The sequence below is a fragment of the Betta splendens genome, chromosome 9 (genome assembly GCF_900634795.4).
Source record: "Betta splendens chromosome 9, fBetSpl5.4, whole genome shotgun sequence".
NCBI classification, from domain to species: domain Eukaryota; kingdom Metazoa; phylum Chordata; class Actinopteri; order Anabantiformes; family Osphronemidae; genus Betta; species Betta splendens.
Window position 1 is genome coordinate 3,815,747 of NC_040889.2, and position 19,684 is coordinate 3,835,430.

A 19,684-nucleotide genomic window follows, 5' to 3' on the forward strand; every position below is an offset into this window, starting at 1 on the left:
CAGGTAAGGTTTATTTCTAGGTTCAACCTAGAATACCTCAAATTTAATATAGTAGTGTTATGTATTCGTTTTCTTCCTGTTGCTTTTTGTAACTTCCGATGTTTCCGATCATTCTTGTCCGACTAATGAAGGTACCGTGGTCCCCTTTGGTGTTTTGTCCGAGCAAACGCTCAGGCTTGATTTTGAGGGTACAGTTCCCAACCACAGCCACCAGGGGGCAGCTGTCTCACCAATGAGATGGCGCAGTCCTGTAGACTTAGACTGGTAGAAGAAGAGCAGAGGGAGCACAGGTCGCCTGTCTCATTCTTGGTGCTTTTCCTGGTAATGCAGATATGGAGCTCACTGTGTTTAAATGAGAAGCACTATGTTTACACTCATGGGACCGTAGGCAATGTTTCCAGAACGCTGTGTTTTTTGAGTCTGGCTACTGCTAGTGAAGAGGGGGACTTTGGTAAGATTTAGTATGTGTCAAACTAACAGCGTATCCCTGGCCTTTGATGTCAAACCTGAAGTCCTGGAAACACATGTGTTATTGTAATAAACAGTTTCCTGTTAATAGAGAAGAGCTCTTGTTCTCCTTATCTTTGGGTGGATAACAGGTTACCTCTGTCCAAGAGCACTTTCTCCAGTACAATAGTAGTTTTAGTTCAGATGCTTTTTATCAGAGATTGACTAATTAATGTACTTTTTTACATGAGGTAAGACTGGAAACATTAGGACTATGTGGCCAAGTATGACAACAATGAAGGTAAATATACATCACACGATTGGCACATCAGTATGAATGTGACTGAAAGAGTTGCCACAAGCTCATTTGGTAACCAATGGTTTAATTTTTTTTTACTATTTGTGATGAAGTATATAGGACTGAACTCCCCTGTCTCGTAATATCTGCCAGTAAGTCTGTTAAACTCTGTCACACCTGGGAAGAATATTGAGTAAAGCCAGCAAACCTTGGATGATTAACATGGTGGTCTAGTAGCTCAGGAGGTAGAGGGTCAACCTGGGAAACAGAAGATTACAGGTTCAAGCTTCTGTCACCAGGTGTGTCCTTGAGCAGGAAATGTCACACTAGCTCCCCAGTCACTGCACCAATGGGACAGATGGGCTAACATGCCGAGGTTAATGTCCTCTGTGGGATGTGGCAACTATAAAATCCAATTATTATTATTATGTACAATAAACTTAGGTTCATTTCTATTATGTGCTATTTAAATTGCATTTGCCACCATAGGATTGTTGTCTTATACATTCGTTTAAGGACGTATTTAGACTTTTCGGTCTACCTGTCAATATGGACTAAACACACTGAACAGAACAGAAAACGTAGTCAATAGGATGAGGATGGAGTGTCATACAGTAAATGGCGGTAATGAGCCTTAAGGAGAACAGTGACGTAAACACCAACGAAGAAGACAAGGCATCAGGAGGGAATCTGGGAGTTCTCGTGTCTTTGTTCACTTACATTGGAGGCCACAGTCTGAGCAGAGAGCTGCTGAAGTTTAGCGACTAGGAACAAAATGTACCAGTACAAAGTCGAAATGAAAGATGAGGATGTGCACGTTTATCAAGACCAAACCAAGAGCGATGGGGAGCAGCAGGACCAGAGTTTAACCGAGCACAACCGGTCCACTAGCGGAATAAAGGACGAGCAACAGGAACTGAGTTTAACCGAGCAAAACTGGTCCACTAGCACAATAAAGGAAGAGCAACGGGACTTGAGTTTAAACGAGCAGCATTGGTTCACTTGCGGAATAAAGGAGGAACAAAAGGACCCGAGTTTAACCGAGCAGCAGAAGTCCACTAGCACAATAAAGGAGGAGCAGCACTGGTCCACTGGCGGAATAAAGGAGGAGAAGCAGAACCCCACAGATCAACAGGTCGGTACTGATTCACCGCTAAAGCGGCTAACTAATGCAAAGATGTGGATGTTGTTGTGTGACACAGACGCTGCTCTGCAGCGGAAAGGAACCTTCGCTCTATGCTGATGAGACTGATCATGTGTTTGTTGAAGTGAGACATGTTGTAGCAACCACAGGCTTGGAATGCTAACGTGGCTCAGGTAGAGATGTACCACTCGAGACCTCCTATTGGACACAGCTTCGATCTTTTGAGGCGGAAGTGTCGTCAGCAGAATGTCGAACGCATTCCAAATCACGTGACCAATTAGCGCTACACGTCACGTGACTGCCGAGTGGCTTGCCTGCTGCTGGAACGGACTTGTTTTAAAGCTTTCTAAACATGGAAAGCGGGTTGGAGATGATTTATAAGTTAGACAGGTCGCACCTTACAGATGTCTGTGATGTATTTATGACAAGTCTAAACTGTAATTAAAGACCACAACTACATTTTGACAAGGCACGATTCCAATAAATATCAGATGTGCGCGCAGCCCCGCTCACATCTGACTCTGGGTCGGTGAAGCTGAAGTTAAACGAAGTCATCATGGCCGTCAGCTACGGCTCCCTCCCGTCAGCGGAAGTTGAACGGGCTGTAAGAGCAGGTGTGCGCGCTGCACTTCAAGCTGCTTTTCAGCAGGCGTCGAATACGCTGTTGAGTTGGTGAGTTAAGTAGGTTTGAATGGAATACTTCCATTGCACCAGTCGGAAATTTACAGTTAGCTAACTTTGCTGGCTAGACGTCCTATGTAAATTACTTGCAAGCTACAGTATAAACAAGGTTTTGGGACAGATGCTCTTTCTCTAAGCTGTTCAACTTTATTGAACCTCTCCCTATTCTATTCTGCAAATTTTTGCTGTTAGCTTTTCCAAAAAAAAACATTGTATGTGTGACTATCATAAGAACCAATAAAAACGGGCAATATTAAAATACAAGCTCTTATTTCAGGTCTCCACACCACCAGGTGACACACACAGGCTCCCAGGAACAGCCACTGCCAGCCTAGCTACTGCTGTTACATCAGTGAGATCAGTAAGTTATCCTGTTAAGTTAATGCACAGGGCAACAAAAAAAACTCTCAAAAGGCCATGCATCCAAACAGTGCCCATGTCAGAATGTGATGGAACTGTGGATTCTGCTTCTTCAGAGACAAGAGTTATACCTCTCCTTTGATTTTTTTTTTTTTTACAATATACTAACTTTTGTCCCTGTCATTTCTAACTTGCATGTACATAAAGCAAAACTTGCTTTATGTACACTGGTAAGTTCTTGATGTTTATGTTAAGCATGGGTCACAGTGGGCTGACACAGCTTGTAACATTTAAAATGATATGATCTTTTGCATTGAAAAATTACTGAGTATCCTTATTTCTTTCTCTCTTTATAGTATGATTATACTTCCCTCTTCAGAGAGTACATTGAGAGTTTGCTGGCGATTAGCACAACACGTGCTGAAGTGGCTAAAGTCCTGGGGATCTCCCGGCCCACAATGTACAAGCTCTTGCGGGAATACAACATAATGCACAAAAAATTTTGCAACATTTCTGATGAAGAATTGGATGCAACCATCAATGAAATCAAATCGAAATATCCTAAGATAGGAGAAATTATGATGATTGGACATTTGCGTTCTAAAAAAATTGTGGTGCAGAGAAGTCGTGTTAGACAATCTTTACAAAGGATTTATGCAGCTGGTGTTGAGTCCAGGAGAACCACAACAATTTAGAGGAGAGTATACACTGCCTTTTCCAACACTAGACAAACATATGCTCCTATTAAACCATCCAGACGCTGCTACAGAGGACAACAGTACAGTAGATTCAGCATCAACACTGCATGCACCTGTCTCTTTGTGTCCCCTCAACCAACAAAGCATGCAAGAACTGGCTGTCACAATTAACCCACTTGAAAATGGAAATTGAATGGAAAGACAACATATCAACAAGTACAAGAATTTGTCTTCCATTAGCTTGGTAAAGAGAATTATTTGATGTGTGTGTGTGTGTGTGTGTGTATAGCAGTACGGCAAGCAATTTAAGTTTTTAATAGCTAGCCTGGATATGTATTGCAAAACTAGGCAGGATTGAATTAGATATCTACAACAAATCTAGATTAGCTATTAAATGTTAAAATGGCTTGCCATAAAGCAATGCAGCCTAACTTGGATTTTGTAAACTGCACTGTAAATGGCTCCATTCATGAGAGCAACCAGAAAATTGTAATCAAATTCATCGTCATCTGCCAAATTCTTTTTGTTAACAAACATTTGAGGTTCAATTGAGCATGTGTGAGACACAGGAAGGTGTTTTGTCTCATCATGGACAAAAGTCAGTTTTGGACTAGAAAGAAACCCAGTAGCTGGCTGCTTCCTGTGCAAAGGCCAAGATGTGTCTGGATGAACAACTTTTCTGCCTCAATGAGGTTCCGGGCATAAAGACGTTCCCCGATCATCTTCTCTACAGACTGAATATGATACAAAACAAATTAAAAAAAATTACAATTCTAGGTAACAAAAATGTTTTGAAGTTTGAAGTTCACAAACTGTATAAATGTTGTATGAAAATTAAAATAAAAATGGTTGATAATTATAATGCATAATCCAATGACAGGTTGCAGTCATTGAACAATATTGAACAAGGTAATGAGCTGCACTGTCCTAGGGTGAATCCTAGACATTTTAGTTTAAAATTCACCCTAGGACAATTGAGCTAGAGATTAGCATAAATACATGGTGTTCCAGCACATCAATGCATTGTAAACCTTTTAAAGCAAACTTATAATTTATACCGGAAAGACAATTGATTTACCTTGTACACAGTGAGGAAACTCTGTGAACTTAACCACCATGAACTCCTCTCTTAAATAGACAGGTTTAAGAAGAATAGATAAATCATCATGTGTGACATTGTTGCAATTTTTGGGCATCTCAAGAAAAACTCAAAGACTTCAGAAACACTTTTCTTTGAAAAGTGATAAAACCTAGGGATAAAAAACTATTAGAAATTTCATCATTTAACACCATTACACATTCCGAAACTTGTGCCCCTGTAACTTGAATTTAGTGTGGCATCGATTATGTTAAATTTTTCAACCTAAATCTATACTTGCAGGAAATACTGTGAAAACAATTATAGATAATGATGAAATTAAATGACTGATTCAAACATAGGCTAAAATACCGCAGCTGTGAAAGAGAAAAATTGAGTGACGTTGAAACTCCCTTCATACTGCTTCAATCCCTCAACTAACTGATCATACCAGCTCTGTTGTTGTATAAGAACATGGAAAAGTATGGCACTCTTCACAAATGCATCCTTGTCCATAGTGACTGGATCTGGAAGACCTATAACTTGGTACTTCCATGATTCACAGCGTCCGACAGCTTGATCAAACTCTTCCTTTAATGCAGCTTGATCAACCAAGGTCAACAAAGCCAAGACAAGCATGAGGCACCCGTTTAACATAAATGCTCTTATTATAGAAGTTAAGGCCATGCATATACCTTCTTGATGGCTTCTCTCTGCTCCACATCAGCTACATCATTTGGAGTCACATTAAATTGAAAGTGCCCTGTCAAGAGGTTGCCCACCAAAAGAGGGGAAAGAAGACCTGGAGGCTCACCACCCTGGACTATGATAGTGGCCATCATCTGTCTAATAGTGTGATAGTGTCTATTTTGCACGAGTAATGTTGAGTCTTGGAATAAAGCTATTTGAAGATTCTAAGGAAATGACAAAAATATTGCATAAATACAAAAACGTGAAAATACTGTAAAAATCAAAACCAACAACCCTAACTTTGATCTTTACTAATAGTGGTACTCTAGGATGTACTGCATATGTTTAGGTAAATTATCTCCAATAAAAGGGGTCTCATAATTGTAACGTTAATTAAGGCAAATTATTTAATACACTTGCAGAATGAAAAAGCTCCACTCTCCTTATAGATGGCTTTTACAAGTAGGTTGACTTTGGATATTAAACAGTTTATTTTTGTGCATTTTAGTGTGTAACCAAAAATATAAACATTAAATTACATAAGGCTTAATGATTGCAGAGAGGAAGTGATATCATTTGATGTTAAACCAACAAGTACAAATTTGCAATTTATGCAACAACATGCTTACCTGTGATGGAGCTTCTATTTCTGCCATGATGTACATACAAAAGTTGTAACACATGGAAGCAACTTCTTTACTACCTCCGAGGAAACTGGAGGTGACCTGTTCTTTCATTAATGTTTTTGCACCTTCCCATCTTAATTAGTCTTCACTCCATTCAGTAGAAAAAGACATTTTTCCAATAAGGCCAGCTTTAGCTATTCCCAGATTCTCCTCTCGGAATAAAGACTGATGACTCCAGTGAAAAAGGCAAGCACATAGCTTCATAGTGTATGTTTTGACATGCCTTCTGTATCTTGATAGAAGCGCATGACGTCCAGGGATGGAGGGCAGAAGCACCTGTATTGAAAACAAGCAGAGAAAACATAGTTGAATACTGAACTGTAATCAATGTAATGCTTATATGCATTTAGACTGACATTTAATGTTGTTCAGACAGATGGAAATATAACCATTTATACATTGCTTTTTCCAAAGTTTTATATATTTGTATATTCATAATTTATTAGTATGTTTATTTCCTTTTTCTGAGGAGAGCAAGGGGCTGCGCGCACTGTTTGAGCTGTTCGATTTCGCATCACTGATCTGGGATCAGCATCATGAGCGATGTTTGAGGGTAGGGGTGGAGAGTATTTGCATATTTTATGAATATTCTATTCATTTTTTGTTTTACAATCGGCAGACATTTAATATTTACCATTTAGATTTAACATTTAAACTTAACATTTACATTTAAATAAATATATTTAGATTTAACATTTAACTTTTTTTTACATTTGCATTTAGACTCTGCACTCCATCAACAACTACCTAACTAAGTGATCACTCTCAGTAATTCATACAGAATACGCTCAAAGTTGCTGAAACATTTAAAACATTAAAACAGAAAAAATAACAAGGCATTAGGCGACTAAAACAAACCTGGTGTGCAAATGCAGAAATCAGTGTTAGTGAACAAATTAGGCTGAATATAAAAATCACTGCAATGCAGAAAAACTTTATCTCAACTTAGAAAATAAAAAAACTAACAATCACTATGACAAAAGTAACAGATTAAAAAAACAAACCAGCAAAGTCCTTACAAACTAACAGGGATTACACACCCCAGCAAACTGTTAAGGTGCTGAAAACACCTACAGCACACCATCACACTTATTACTTTTGAATTTTTCCATTGACTATTATGAGTCTCTCTCAGCCCCTGTTAGCTTCAGAGAAGTTGTATGATACCAGGGGCCTGATGTACGAAGGGTACCTAAACATAAATCTACCCCTAAGGTCAGATGTATCAAAAACTAGGTGATTAGGAAACATGTGCAGGTCTACGGTAGCTCCCTGGCTGGCTTACCTTTCTACAGCTATTGATCCATTAGCAACACGAAGAGATGAACCTGGGAAACTGTTAATCATGTTAAAACGATAATTACTCACAACGGAGATAAAAAGATAAACAATGAATATACAGCCACGCGTCTGCAATTGGATGAGATGATATAAAAATATGAGCAGAATGCTGCAAATATATATTCTACATCTCTGTTAGATGATCAGTTAGAGGATCTAATAGAGGATCTATTAGAATTTCGTCCCGAGTTGAGCCAGCTGTGTGGGATGCAGTCATCCGTATTTTAGCAATGCATCAATTCTCGTACGGTTGTCAGGGCAACATTAAAGCAGTTTGCATCGATAGACGGTTTACCTGATGTGATTAGACTCTGACTGGACCGCTATTCCAGAAGAAAATGCACAGTGAATGCTTCACTGCTGAATATATTCCTGAAGAATTGGTGAAAGTAGCAGAAACATTGAAAACATAGCTAAAGGTGTTTTAGACATTTCAGGCTTAGCTGAATGTGTCTGTGAAAAAAGAAAAAATATCTGGGGTGGGAGTTTATCGCCCTGCCCCTAAGCCACAATGGCTGGCGATGGTGTCAAGTGCCGCAGGTTAAATCTCATTCTGTGTCTATCTAAGGTAAACAGTGGTATATTTCAGTTATCAGTGAATACCCGGTATAGCACTGGGCTCTGGCAGAATGCTATGTCATCATTAGATAAACTGTAATGCATATTAAGAAAATAACTTCACTTTATGAATGCCAAGGCTTCAATGAGTAAATGTTGTGATTTGTATGTTTATATGTGATAAAGATGAACAACAGATTAACAGGTGAATGTTTGAAGATTGTTGTCAATGTTTTGTAGTTTAAATGGTGTCTGTAGCTTAAAGTATGCTAAAGTTGTTAAAGATGAAAGTAGACAAAGCTGAAGAGTGTTTCTCCATTCATTTCTATGGGACAAAAAAATCTTTCAAGACCTATGAAACATATAATTGAGAAAAGTAATAGAATACTTCTCCTGAAGTACCTGTACGGTTTGATTTTGCATGGTATCTGTAGCTGGAAGCATGTAGGAGGAGATAGGTGCCAAAAATGGACAGAAATCTAGAATAATTAAAATGATAGAAGCAAAAAGAAAAATGGCACAGAAAAATAATACAGTGAATGCTGGAAGCATGCCATGCACTTGTGGTGATCCTCAGGGGGGACATCGGGGGCTTCCAAAAGGTTGCACATAGCCAAACAGGGCTTACATTTGTTGGTGATGTTTGACATTTGATGGTGAAATTTCTGGGTAAAATTCTCTAGAAGGCAAACACCACGCTATCTCCTTATCTGTCTCCCCCGCAGATCACTAATGTTGCATCATTAATAATCAATATTAGAAAAGGTGGGTGGTTTAAAAAGCTGAATATGTACACCTGCTCTTATCGGAGGTCTCCCATGCGATGTCCCCATTCATTTCAATGGGGCAAATGTTGAACAAAACTGTATGTATGTACTGTACTGTAAACTGTAAGTTTTTCAGTCAGGATTTAGAAAACATCATAGCATAGTTAAAGTCACTAATGATCTCCTCTTTGCCTCAGACAATGGTCTAGTTTTTGTCCTTGTCCTGTTAGATCTTAGTGCTGCATTGGATACAATTTATCACAACATTGTATTACAGAGACTAAAACATAGCATCAGAATTAAAGGAACTGTTGACTGTTACTGCGATAGTTTAAAATGGTACAAAACTGTTAATTTGCACTAATACAGTCTTAAAGTAATGATTTCTTTTGGCTGTCCCCATTTGAGGTTGCCACAGCAAATGATTCAGATGGTTGTTATTGGCAAGTTTTTACTCTATTTAAATGGGCTTGGGACCAGCACAGAAGTCAGTTGGCTTGCAACTCCTGAGGTTAGATTTGAACCTCCACCTTGGCTTCACCAGCATCACGCACATAAATCAGAGTTTCCACTTACATTTAAAAAGTAAATTGAATGTACCATTTTTTTAACTGCAGCCACAACACATGCACTTAACAAAAGTAGTTATAACAGCAGGTTAGCACAGGCAAACTCTCTCTCCCTTCTTTACCTTAAAATCCCCAGAACAGATTTTTTTCTTAACACAGCAAAATTCAGAATATTCCAAATCTGAATAAATCAAGAAAAGATGATTTTCCAATCTTACAAACACTGGTTTAGGCACAGAATTGTCACTCTTACCTTGACCCTGCTGACACATGAACGTCACAATTGGCATAAGTGTCATCTCAGAAATGGCTCTTTTTTTTTTTTTTTTTTTTTTCTTTTCCATGATGCCAAGGAGTCCTGACGTTGCTTCAAGATATCAACATTTCAGAAAAAATCACAGACACTGCTTTACAGATAATATAATCAAACGTATGTGAGGAAACAGCCAGCGAGACAATCTGATTTAAGTTACTCATCCATCCATACATCCATACATCTTCTAAGCCGCTTATTCCCTAATGCGGGGTCACGGGGGTGCTGGACCCTAACCCAGCTGACTATGGGCGTGAGGCAGGGTACACCCTGGACGGGTCGCCAGTCTATCGCAAGGCTTAAGTTACTCAACTGGTAGTAATTTTTACTGGTTACTCCCGCCTCACTCTACATTATTGTGGATAGGCTGCTCAGTTTTTCTCTACTAAAAAGAACCGTTTTAGTTCTTTTGTTTTTGAGTGGTTAAGATGACTCTCACTACAATGACACCCTACCTACAATTCCATACTCAATGATGGCATTGTACAGTGGGTGCTAACAGTCAGCAAATGCATAGGACATTATTTTTTTAATGATCAGTCTATTTGGTAGTGTTGTATTGTATTGTATGATATTGTAACTGATTCAGCACAGCAGAGCATCTCTGCTGTTCAAAATAGGAAATTGTATTGTGGAAACTGTAGCAATAATGCCCTCTGCCGTTGCTGTTAGCTCTCTATGTGAAATGAAATGAATCACTACCAGAAATAGTTCAGTGCTGTTCAGCAATATTTGGGTCATTTTTCTCATTTGTAATGTGGCTCAGTTTAGGGTCAATCGCCGATTAATCAATGCTGAATGTGACGTGCCAACATTGACCTTGATATGTCTTAGAATGAATGGGCCACTAGACTAGACTGCATTATGTGGCTACATTTGGTTTACACTCAAATTATCCTTAGTTAATTTGTGTGTGTCTAAATTAAGAGTTCTCAGTGTAACACATTATTGGACTATTAAATAATCTTCAATAGATATATTGAGAGAACCATAATTGTTAGCTGCAGCCCTGCGTTATGCTTAAAACCTGTGTGATTGAAGCAGCCTCTCTGAATTGTGCAGTCCATGTTTTGTCCTTCTTCTGGCCTTGTCCTGTCTTACATTCATTCAAGAGTGTCATGATATATTAAGAAGCAACAGAGTTTCATTTTGTACTCTCTATTTCTCTCTCTATTTTTGTCTTTAGAAACGCAGTGGAAGAAAAGCTTCAAGACTATACAACTGTCAACAATGTGACCGAGCATTTACCAGACCATCAGAGCTAAAGAATCATCAGGGGATTCACTCTGGAGATACACCATACAGCTGTGATCAGCGTGGCAAAACCTTTACTGCGAAAAGTAGCGTAAAGACCCATCAGCAGGTTAATAAAGGAGGAAAACCATATACCTGCATCGAATGTGGAGCAGCTTTTAACAAACCAGCAAATTTGAAAATCCATAGACGTGTTCACACTGGAGAGAAACCTTACACATGTGAACAGTGCGGAAAAGCCTTCTCTCACCTAAGTAACTTACGTACGCATAAACGTATTCACACTAGAGAAAAACCTTACACATGTGAACAGTGTGAAAAAGCATTCTCTCAACTCGATAGATTACGTATGCATCAATATGTTCACACTGGAGAGAAACCTTTCACATGTGAACAGTGCGGAAAAGCCTTCTCTCAGCTAAGGTACTTGCGTACGCACGAACGTGGTTGCAGTGGAGAGAAACATGGGTCATGTGAACAGTGTGGAAAGGTGTTTATTCGGCCCAGTGCCTTACATAAACACAAACGCGTTCATACTGGAGAGAAACCCTATTCATGCAAACAATGCGGCGCAGCATTCTCTCAGCCCAGTAACTTACATCAACATCAACTTGTTCACACTGGAGAGAAACCTTACTCGTGTGAACAGTGTGGAAAAGCATTCTCTCGGTTCAGTAGCCTAGTGACACACCAGCGTGTTCACACTGGAGAGAAACCTTATTCATGCGAACAGTGCGGAAGAACATTCTCTATCCTCACTAACTTACGTCAACACAAATTTACTCACAGTGGAGAGAAACCCTATTCATGTGAACAGTGTGGAAAGGCATTTTCTAGATTCAGTAGCCTAGTGATACACCAGCGTGTTCACACTGGAGAGAAACCTTATTCATGTGGACAGTGTGGAAAAACATTCACTTACCCCAATAACTTACGTCAACACCAACTTGTTCACACTGGAGAGAAACCTTACTCGTGTGAACAGTGTGGAAAAGCATTCGCTCGGTTTAGTAACCTAGTGACTCACCAGCGTGTCCACAATGGAGAAAAATCTCTCATGTGAACAGTGCAGTAAAGCGTTCCTTTGGCTCACTGACTTACGTACACACAAATGTGTTCACTCTGGAGAGGAGCCTTACTTTCGTACAGTGCGGAAAAGCGTTTCTTTTTAGTAGTGGCTTACATAGACACCAATATGTTCACACTGGAGAGAAACCTATCTCGTGGACAGTGTGGAATAGCATTTTTTCATCTCAGTCAATTACTAGTTCGCCAATATGTTTAGCACTATAAAGAAGCCCCAAACATTCTTTTGTGCAGCAGTCTACGTCAACACCATGTATTCACAGTACTGGTGTGACTAGTGTGGAAAAGCTTTCAATAAGGTCAGTCACTTACGGACACATGTTTGTTGGCGTGTCCATGTGTCCTTGAAATCCCACTCATGTGAACAGTGGAAAAGTTTTCTGAGGTCAGTCACTTGAATGACGCTGCTTAAACTGCTTTTTGTTCTAAAGTGAATTTATTTTGATGTCTTAATAAGGTGTAACTTTTTATTTGAAATAGCTCTGTAGATTGCCCACACTGCTCATCTCAAAGTGTTTTTTTTTTCTTCATGCCCCCTTGGTGAAAACAGCTGGTTTAGGGTGCATGTAGGGTAGCTACAACTTCTCCGTACATGTCAACAGTTGATACAAAATGGTACAGCAAGCAGAAAGAAACCTTTCACGTGTGAACAGTGCGGAAAAGCCTTCTCTCAGCTAAGTAACTTGCGTACGCACGAACGTGGTTGCAGTGAAAGCAGCTGAAATTTACAAATAGATAAAATGAAAAAAACACAAATATATAAAAATACATTGTAATGGAAATTATAATGAACATAAATTAGAATAATGTTATTATGTTGCATACATTGATATATATTGTAGCATCTGCATCTGGACAAAGGTGACGTTAACTATTCTACCTTATTTTTCTGAGACTCTCTTCTTTAACCTGTCCCAACGATTATATATTGTAGATCCTTCTTGACTACTACTGATTGCAAAAAAGACTATACAATTAACACTGTTAACTACCTCCCGCACCATAACTGATAACTCCCCCACTGCATCAGTGGCTATGCATTTATTTACTCTGTACAACATTTGTGCAAACTGTGCAATATAGTATATTTATACAACATACAATAACCCTACCTACGATTCCATACTCACTCTGTATAGTGTTGTACTGTTCCAACTCAACTTAATCATGATTCTGTTTATGTACTTTTCTTTTATTGAGCCTGTGCTGTTTAAGATGAAATTTCCCCATTGCAGGACTGTTAAAGTTTTTTTTTTGTCCTTGTTTTTATAAAGAGGACAGGGACCCTTCCTCCTATAATTTGGAACTATGAGATAAAATGACACCTTACATATGGTCCTGGACTGCAGATTTGTCATCAAAGACCATGGCTACACGTTAAAGCCACCAGGATTTCCCCTCTTCTACATCACTTACTAGACCCAAACTGTTTTGTAACTCAGTTTCTTTCTTTTTCAACTTCTTTTTCCAACTGTCATTTTTAGTAACCATTTTATTTTAATTAGTTAAATTCATTAACATCGGCTCCAGACAGTTTTTTTCAACTTTGCTGTATCAGAAGTGCAGCTTAAAAGATCAACCAGCAGACTCAGAACCTACCAATGTGATTCAGGCCTGACTAGGTAAACAAGAAACATACCGTAGCTTGGACCACAAACTCTAGTAAAGTGAGAAGACTAACCTTGTTAGTTACAAATAAAGGAGGCACTTCCCGCTTGCCCCGTACTTTACCGATTAATGCAATAGCGACCTGCGAAAGGCAAACCCGAGTCTCTCTGAATGCTTTGAGAAGTCTGGTGTCCACTATAGCACCGACTAGTGAGTCTTCATAAAGTTACCAGTAATCTTAACATTACTTAGAGGTTAATAACTACTCCTTTCACTTGCCCAAATTCATTTATTAAATTTAAGTATTAACACTCATTTATCTGTTCATATGAAACTGGTTATTTTGTTCATTTTTATTCATTTTGTTCTACATCCTTATATTTAGATTCATTTATTCATATAGCCTGTAGTTGTAGAATAATAGTGTGAAAAAAGATCTGCTTCTATGTTTCTTTTTTTCAGAGAACAGTCAAAGGTTGAAACTATAACATTGATTTGAATTGAACTGATTTGTGTCTGGTGTTATCTAGAACCTAATGCCCAAACTTCGAGGAATAATATTTTTGCAATAATATTAAATTATCTAAAGTTATCTAAAATGATCTGTACGAAATATCGGTATTAAATGGCAAAAATATAAACCTATGCATAATACATACATAATACTAACACACAATATAAAGGTTCTGGTGTAGTGTGGTCCACTGCAAAGTTAGTAAAACTGTACAATAACATGTTCACCAAAAGGGTGAGACAGGCATTGGTGATGAGAGGAGCTCTGCTGCTACACAAAGGCCAGCGAGCGGCAGGAAGAAACCCAGCAGTCAGTGCTCCAACATACTTTTCATCCTGTTGGAGAAGATGAGACCCTCTGTCCAGTTGTGCAGTTTAATGTGTTTTAGCTTCCAGAGGCTGGATGAAGAGCCAGGAGCTTCCGCCTCTGGTCCCTGACAGAGCCGACAGCCCCATGTCACTGTCCCAGAATTATTGCTCTTTATGTGGAGCTGTATGTGAAACATACAGTAACAAATCAGTTTGATGTTCTGTAGTTATTGTTGTACATCAGTGAACCATCAAGTCACACCTGTTATTTTTTCTTTAATTGTGATTTTCTTTTAACATCCCTAATTGAAGGTGTTAAAATACTTATTTGAAGGCGTATCATACAAATAAATATTAAAAAAATCATACATTGTGATTTCTGAATTTTTCTTTTTAGATTATGTCTCCCACAGTGGACATGCTAACCCTACAATGAAAATTTCAGACTTCTCTATGCTTTCTAAGTGGGAGAACTTGCAAAATGGCAGGTTTCAATGGTTATTTTCCTCACTGTATATACTGTCTACTGCAAGTTCTAAAGAAGGTTTTGTTCTGGTCAAGTTAACAGGTCAGAGTGACTGTTCTACAACCTTTGGATTTTGGGAGAACAATTGTCAAAGGAATGTCCGGGATAGACTCCAGGAAACTTTGGAGAAAACACTTATTGGTGATGTGACCCATACATAATGTGGTCACATTCTTATCTGATGTATGGGATGGTCCATGTCATAAGACTTAAAATTAATTTTATGGAGTTTACACCGCTTCACCTTTCTTTTCTCGTGGTGATGCTAATGTCCTGACCAGGCCAGTGGGGGGCAGGAGAGGAGCATTTGCGGCTGAGGCACCACTGTTTTATGGCAGCTTGTGACTTGTGACTAGAGAGGCAAGGTGACCGGCAACAGGGGACACGGGTGCTTCCAACAACCAGGATGTCTACTAAAGGTAGGAAAGGGCTTGTCTGGACGCTTAAGAAGAAACTTTATCAACTCACTGCCAGTGAGGCTTTTGAGGTTGCCCTCAGCATTGGAGCAGTTGAAGGACTTGACTTAACTGTACAAATAAAACTAAAAATGATGAACAAAGCAATGTTGAATATATATTAGCATACCTGAACTGTCCAACATTATTAGAACGTGATGAAGGAATACCAATACTGCAAAGGCTGCAACACATCATTAATGGGGTCATCACAAGCTGTGACCAAGATAGTGTGAACACAGACTTGGAGAGTGGTGTTGAAGTTAGCACACCGGAAGCAATCCCTAGTGTGTCTTCAGAATAGACAGACCAGTCCCAAACCAATGGATAGAGACAAGCCTGAATACAACAGGGTACAGATGGGTTGGAGAGCTTTCTGACTTCAGATTCAACATCAACTACAGGCCAGGAAAGGTCAATGTAGACGCTGACACCCTCTCTCGCCTCCCAATGGATATTGAAAGTTATATTAAGGAGTGTACTGTGGAACTCACCAGAAACAACATCCATGCCAGTTGGGAGGGAAGTGCGGCTGCTAAGAGACATGATATTGCCTATGTAGCGGCCCTTAACCTGGCACAGAGTGCAGAGTCACCAGTGAATTCATCACTGCCAACCATTAGACTCAATGAGCTTATCAGAGCACAGCAGGCTGATGTAGCCATCAGTGCAATAATCAAACTCAAGGAGTCAAGGGAAATGTTGACAGGAATGATGACAGGAGGAGAGCGAGTGGCCCTGTTAAAAGACCTATGCACGAGTGGAGAAAACTGCGGATGGAGGGAGACGTGCTATACAGGATATCTGGTGAACGAAAACAGCTTGTTCTACCTGCTGAGTATCGACGTTTGGTTTTAAGACACCTTCACAACAACATGGATCATTTGGGGTCAGAGAGAGTAATTGGACTAGCCAGAGACCGGTTCTATTGGCCTTTCATGAAAAAAGATATTGAGGCCTATGTCACTCAGCAATGTCCCTGTATCAAACAAAAGAAGCCAGTGGTCCATGTCAGAGCACCTATGAGGAACATTGCAACTAGTGCACCCTTAGAGTTGGTTTCGATAGACTACATGCATTTAGAGCAGAGCAGGGGATGGATATGAGTATATCTTAGTAGTCATAGACCATTTCACAAGATTTGCCCAAGCGTACCCCACGCAAAACAAGTCAGGTAAAACAGCCGCAGAGAGAATATTCACAGACTTTTTACCTCGCTTTGGATTCCCAACCAGACTGCATCATGATCAGGGTCGGGAATTCGAAAATGCCCTGTTCAGGACTTTATAACAGCTGGCGGGAGTCTCTCACTCCAGAACCACCCCGTACCATCCACAGGGAAATCCATTGGAGAGGTTTAACCGCACGTTACTCCAAATGCTGAGGACACTGGAGCAGGAACAGAAGAACAACTGGAAGGAGCTCTTGCCACAGAAAGTACATGCATATAATATATGCACCAGACATGAGGCTACAGGATTCTCACCCCATTATCTGATGTTTAGGCATCACCCTCGCCTCCCTATCGGCCTAGTGTTTGACCTTCCCATTGACAAGACAAATGGAACACCACAAACCTACACAGAGAAATGGGCTGCAAGAATGAAGGAGGCCTACCGCATAGCAACAACAAACAGTCAACAATCCAGTCCACGAGGCAAGGGATACTATGACCGTAACATAAAGGGGGTTGTACTGACACCCAGTGACAGAGTTCTGGTACACAATATGAGTGAGAGGGGAGGGCCAGGAAAGCTCAGACCCTATTGGGAACAAACAGTGCATGTAGTGAAAGAACAAGTGAATGACAGCCCTATTTACAAGGTGCGGCCAGAGAAAGGTGGGAATACTGTGCGGACTCTTCATCGGAATCTCCTCCATCTTGTCAATGACTTGCCTGTAGCTGAAGCTCAGCCACCCGAGGAAGGAACAACAACAAAAGGCAGAGAAAAGAATAAGAGGGTAACTCAGGAACACAGAGCACAACTTCAGAGTAGCAGTCCCTCCGATTTTGATGAGGATGATGGCCCTCGAACACATTACTGGTTAAGGAAACAAGGACAGACTGGACCACAGAGAGCCACCATGCCTGTCTCGTTCCCACTGTCAACCGAACAGACAGGACTGACCCCAATGGCAACAGAACCCAGGGCACGGCCTGGATTCACATTAGGGGAGAATGCACTAAACCAGGACCAGTTTGGCAGACATGATTGTGGACGGAGTGAACAAGAGAGAGATGGAACAGGATGAGAGTGGGTATGAACAGGTAACCCACCATGATGATGGACAGATGGTGGAACAGGACCAAGCCTCTGGCAATGACAGTTTCAAACATGAAGCCTTTCAGAGGGAACCGGTAAGAAGATCAACTCGGCCCAAAAGACTTCCTCAGACACTGACATATGATTCTCTTGGTCATCCATCCTACCAGCCACAGGGATGGGTCAACACCATTGGGCAGTATGAAGTACAAACTATACCACTGATGACATCAGCCCTAGTGCCACACTGTATATTCTTCCAGGCACCTTCATACAAGTCTTTTCCCTATGTCGTTCCTGCATTTGTATGTTAATACAGGTACAAATTAGCCGTGGAATTTAGGTTTTTTGGTATTTAGCTTTTTAGTATGTGGATATGTCGGGAGACCTTTTTTTGGGGGGGGGAGTGTGACCCATACATAATGTGGTCACATTCTTATTTGATGTACGGGATGGTCCATGTCATAACACTTAAAATTAATTTTATGCAGTTTACATCGCTCCTCCTTTCGTGGTGATGCTAATGTCCTGTCCAGGCCAGTTGGGGGCAGGAGAGGAGCATTTGCGACTTAGGCACCACTGTTGTACGGCAGCTCGCTCGCTTCCCGTCATTCTGATGAGAGCGACCAAACTGAGAGTGACTGTTCTCTCTGTTTGTACTGTTATGCAGGACATAAACATCTAGCTGCTGGTCCCGCCACTCGGGACCTGCAACAGTGATCACAATTATTGGGCCTTACTTGGTCTGCTCCAAAAATTAGAATGGAACCAGATGTTTAGCTGATGTAGTTTGAGGGTCTATAAGCTTGTGCCTTAGCCTGAGAGGGAGACCAGGTTCTCTCAACACTCACAACCACCATTTTTTTCAGATGGGACGTGTCTATTAACCAGTATTCAACCACTGTATGAAGTTTAAGCAAAAGCAGCACATCCTTTTTAATTAACCAGGCCTTCTCACATACATCTTTCATCAGTGAGGTTTCTAGCAGACTAAGTTACATCACAATAATTGTTATATTTTGCAAAAATGAGCAAATCAGCAGATTTTAACCTACTAGTGGCAATTCTTACATATACACATACTGTATACCCCTTATTAAAAGTGAAAACGGCAGGAGAACCCCTCAATAAAGGGCAACTACTGTACAAACAAAAAAATAAATAAAAATAAAGAAGTTCATCTACTTTAATAAACCAGGTTTTCTCACATACACTTTTTTAAAGGAACAGAAGTAAAAGCAGTGTCGTGAGAAATCCTCAAGCATGAGGATGGAAATCTGCCACCTCCAGCATGTAAATACTAAACTGTGATTTATATCTTTCTAGCTGACTGAGGAACTCAACTAGTTGAACCTGTAGACGTGGACTAAAACAGCTCATACAGGTGGATTTGTTTAAGCATTTGAATGAGGCATGAATAACATGCAAACTTGTTTCCACGCCTAACAAATACACTCCCATAGTTTCTACGTTCTTCATATGTATCTGGCTCAGCACAGCACCAACTATACAGGTGAGTCTCTGTCATTTTCATTGTTTGACTTTAGATGTGATATTTGTGTTCGTAGATCAGAGCTTGTTTTTTACTTCAATGATGAAGTGTCTGTTCCTGCTCCTGATGTTGGATGGTCAGATTTTCAGACAATGAACATTTTAGTTGTTTCTATTCATGGAATTGGTTCCTGTTCTCTGAAATCAAGGCATTGCAGCTGAACATTGTTATCTTCAGCAGTTTAAATCTAGATGAACATGGAACCACTGAAATGAGCTGGAGTCTCCTGTAAAACTATTCAGTTTTTATTTAGTGGTTTAGTTGTTGACCTAGTTCTGGTAAAAACTGGCTCATGCAGACAGATGTTATGTGTATTTACTTACTAAAGATGCTCCTCTTTGTCATTGTCAGTTCATAAGTTTATTATTTCTTGTAAAGGTCATAAATAGGATTTTATGTTTTGTGTGATCCATCACTGCTTGAGAAAAACGACTGCTAGAACTGTGAGGTGAGATGACCTCTAAACATGTGTTTCACTCTGGTTTTC

At 40.0% G+C, this 19,684-nt stretch overlaps 1 protein-coding gene across 2 annotated transcripts; it reads left to right on the top strand.

Moving 5' to 3' along the window:
- Positions 1 to 1,391: 1,391 nt before the first annotated feature.
- On the top strand, positions 1,392 to 12,094 carry LOC114861339 (zinc finger protein OZF-like). Of its 2 annotated transcripts, none has more exons than XM_029160440.3 (3): positions 1,392 to 1,880; positions 2,848 to 2,931; positions 10,817 to 12,094. In XM_029160440.3, exons 1-3 carry the CDS (start codon positions 1,521 to 1,523, stop codon positions 11,945 to 11,947), a joined length of 1,575 nt encoding a protein of 524 aa, XP_029016273.1. In that variant the 5' UTR covers positions 1,392 to 1,520; the 3' UTR covers positions 11,948 to 12,094. The 2 variants fall into 2 exon arrangements, with proteins under 2 accessions (XP_029016273.1, XP_029016274.1); XM_029160441.3 differs by lacking the exon at positions 10,817 to 12,094 and adding an exon at positions 3,287 to 4,502 and having other exon boundaries at positions 1,400 to 1,880.
- The last annotated feature ends 7,590 nt before the right edge of the window (positions 12,095 to 19,684 follow it).

Bases quoted from the DNA above. Each gene is read 5' to 3' on its own strand.
- LOC114861339 (XM_029160440.3), top strand. From the start codon at position 1,521: ATGTACCAGTACAAAGTCGAAATGAAAGATGAGGATGTGCACGTTTAT. The intron at 1,881-2,847 runs GTCGGTACTGAT...CTCTTATTTCAG, and splicing joins AGAACCCCACAGATCAACAG to GTCTCCACACCACCAGGTGA. The intron at 2,932-10,816 runs GTAAGTTATCCT...TTTTGTCTTTAG, and splicing joins CTGTTACATCAGTGAGATCA to AAACGCAGTGGAAGAAAAGC.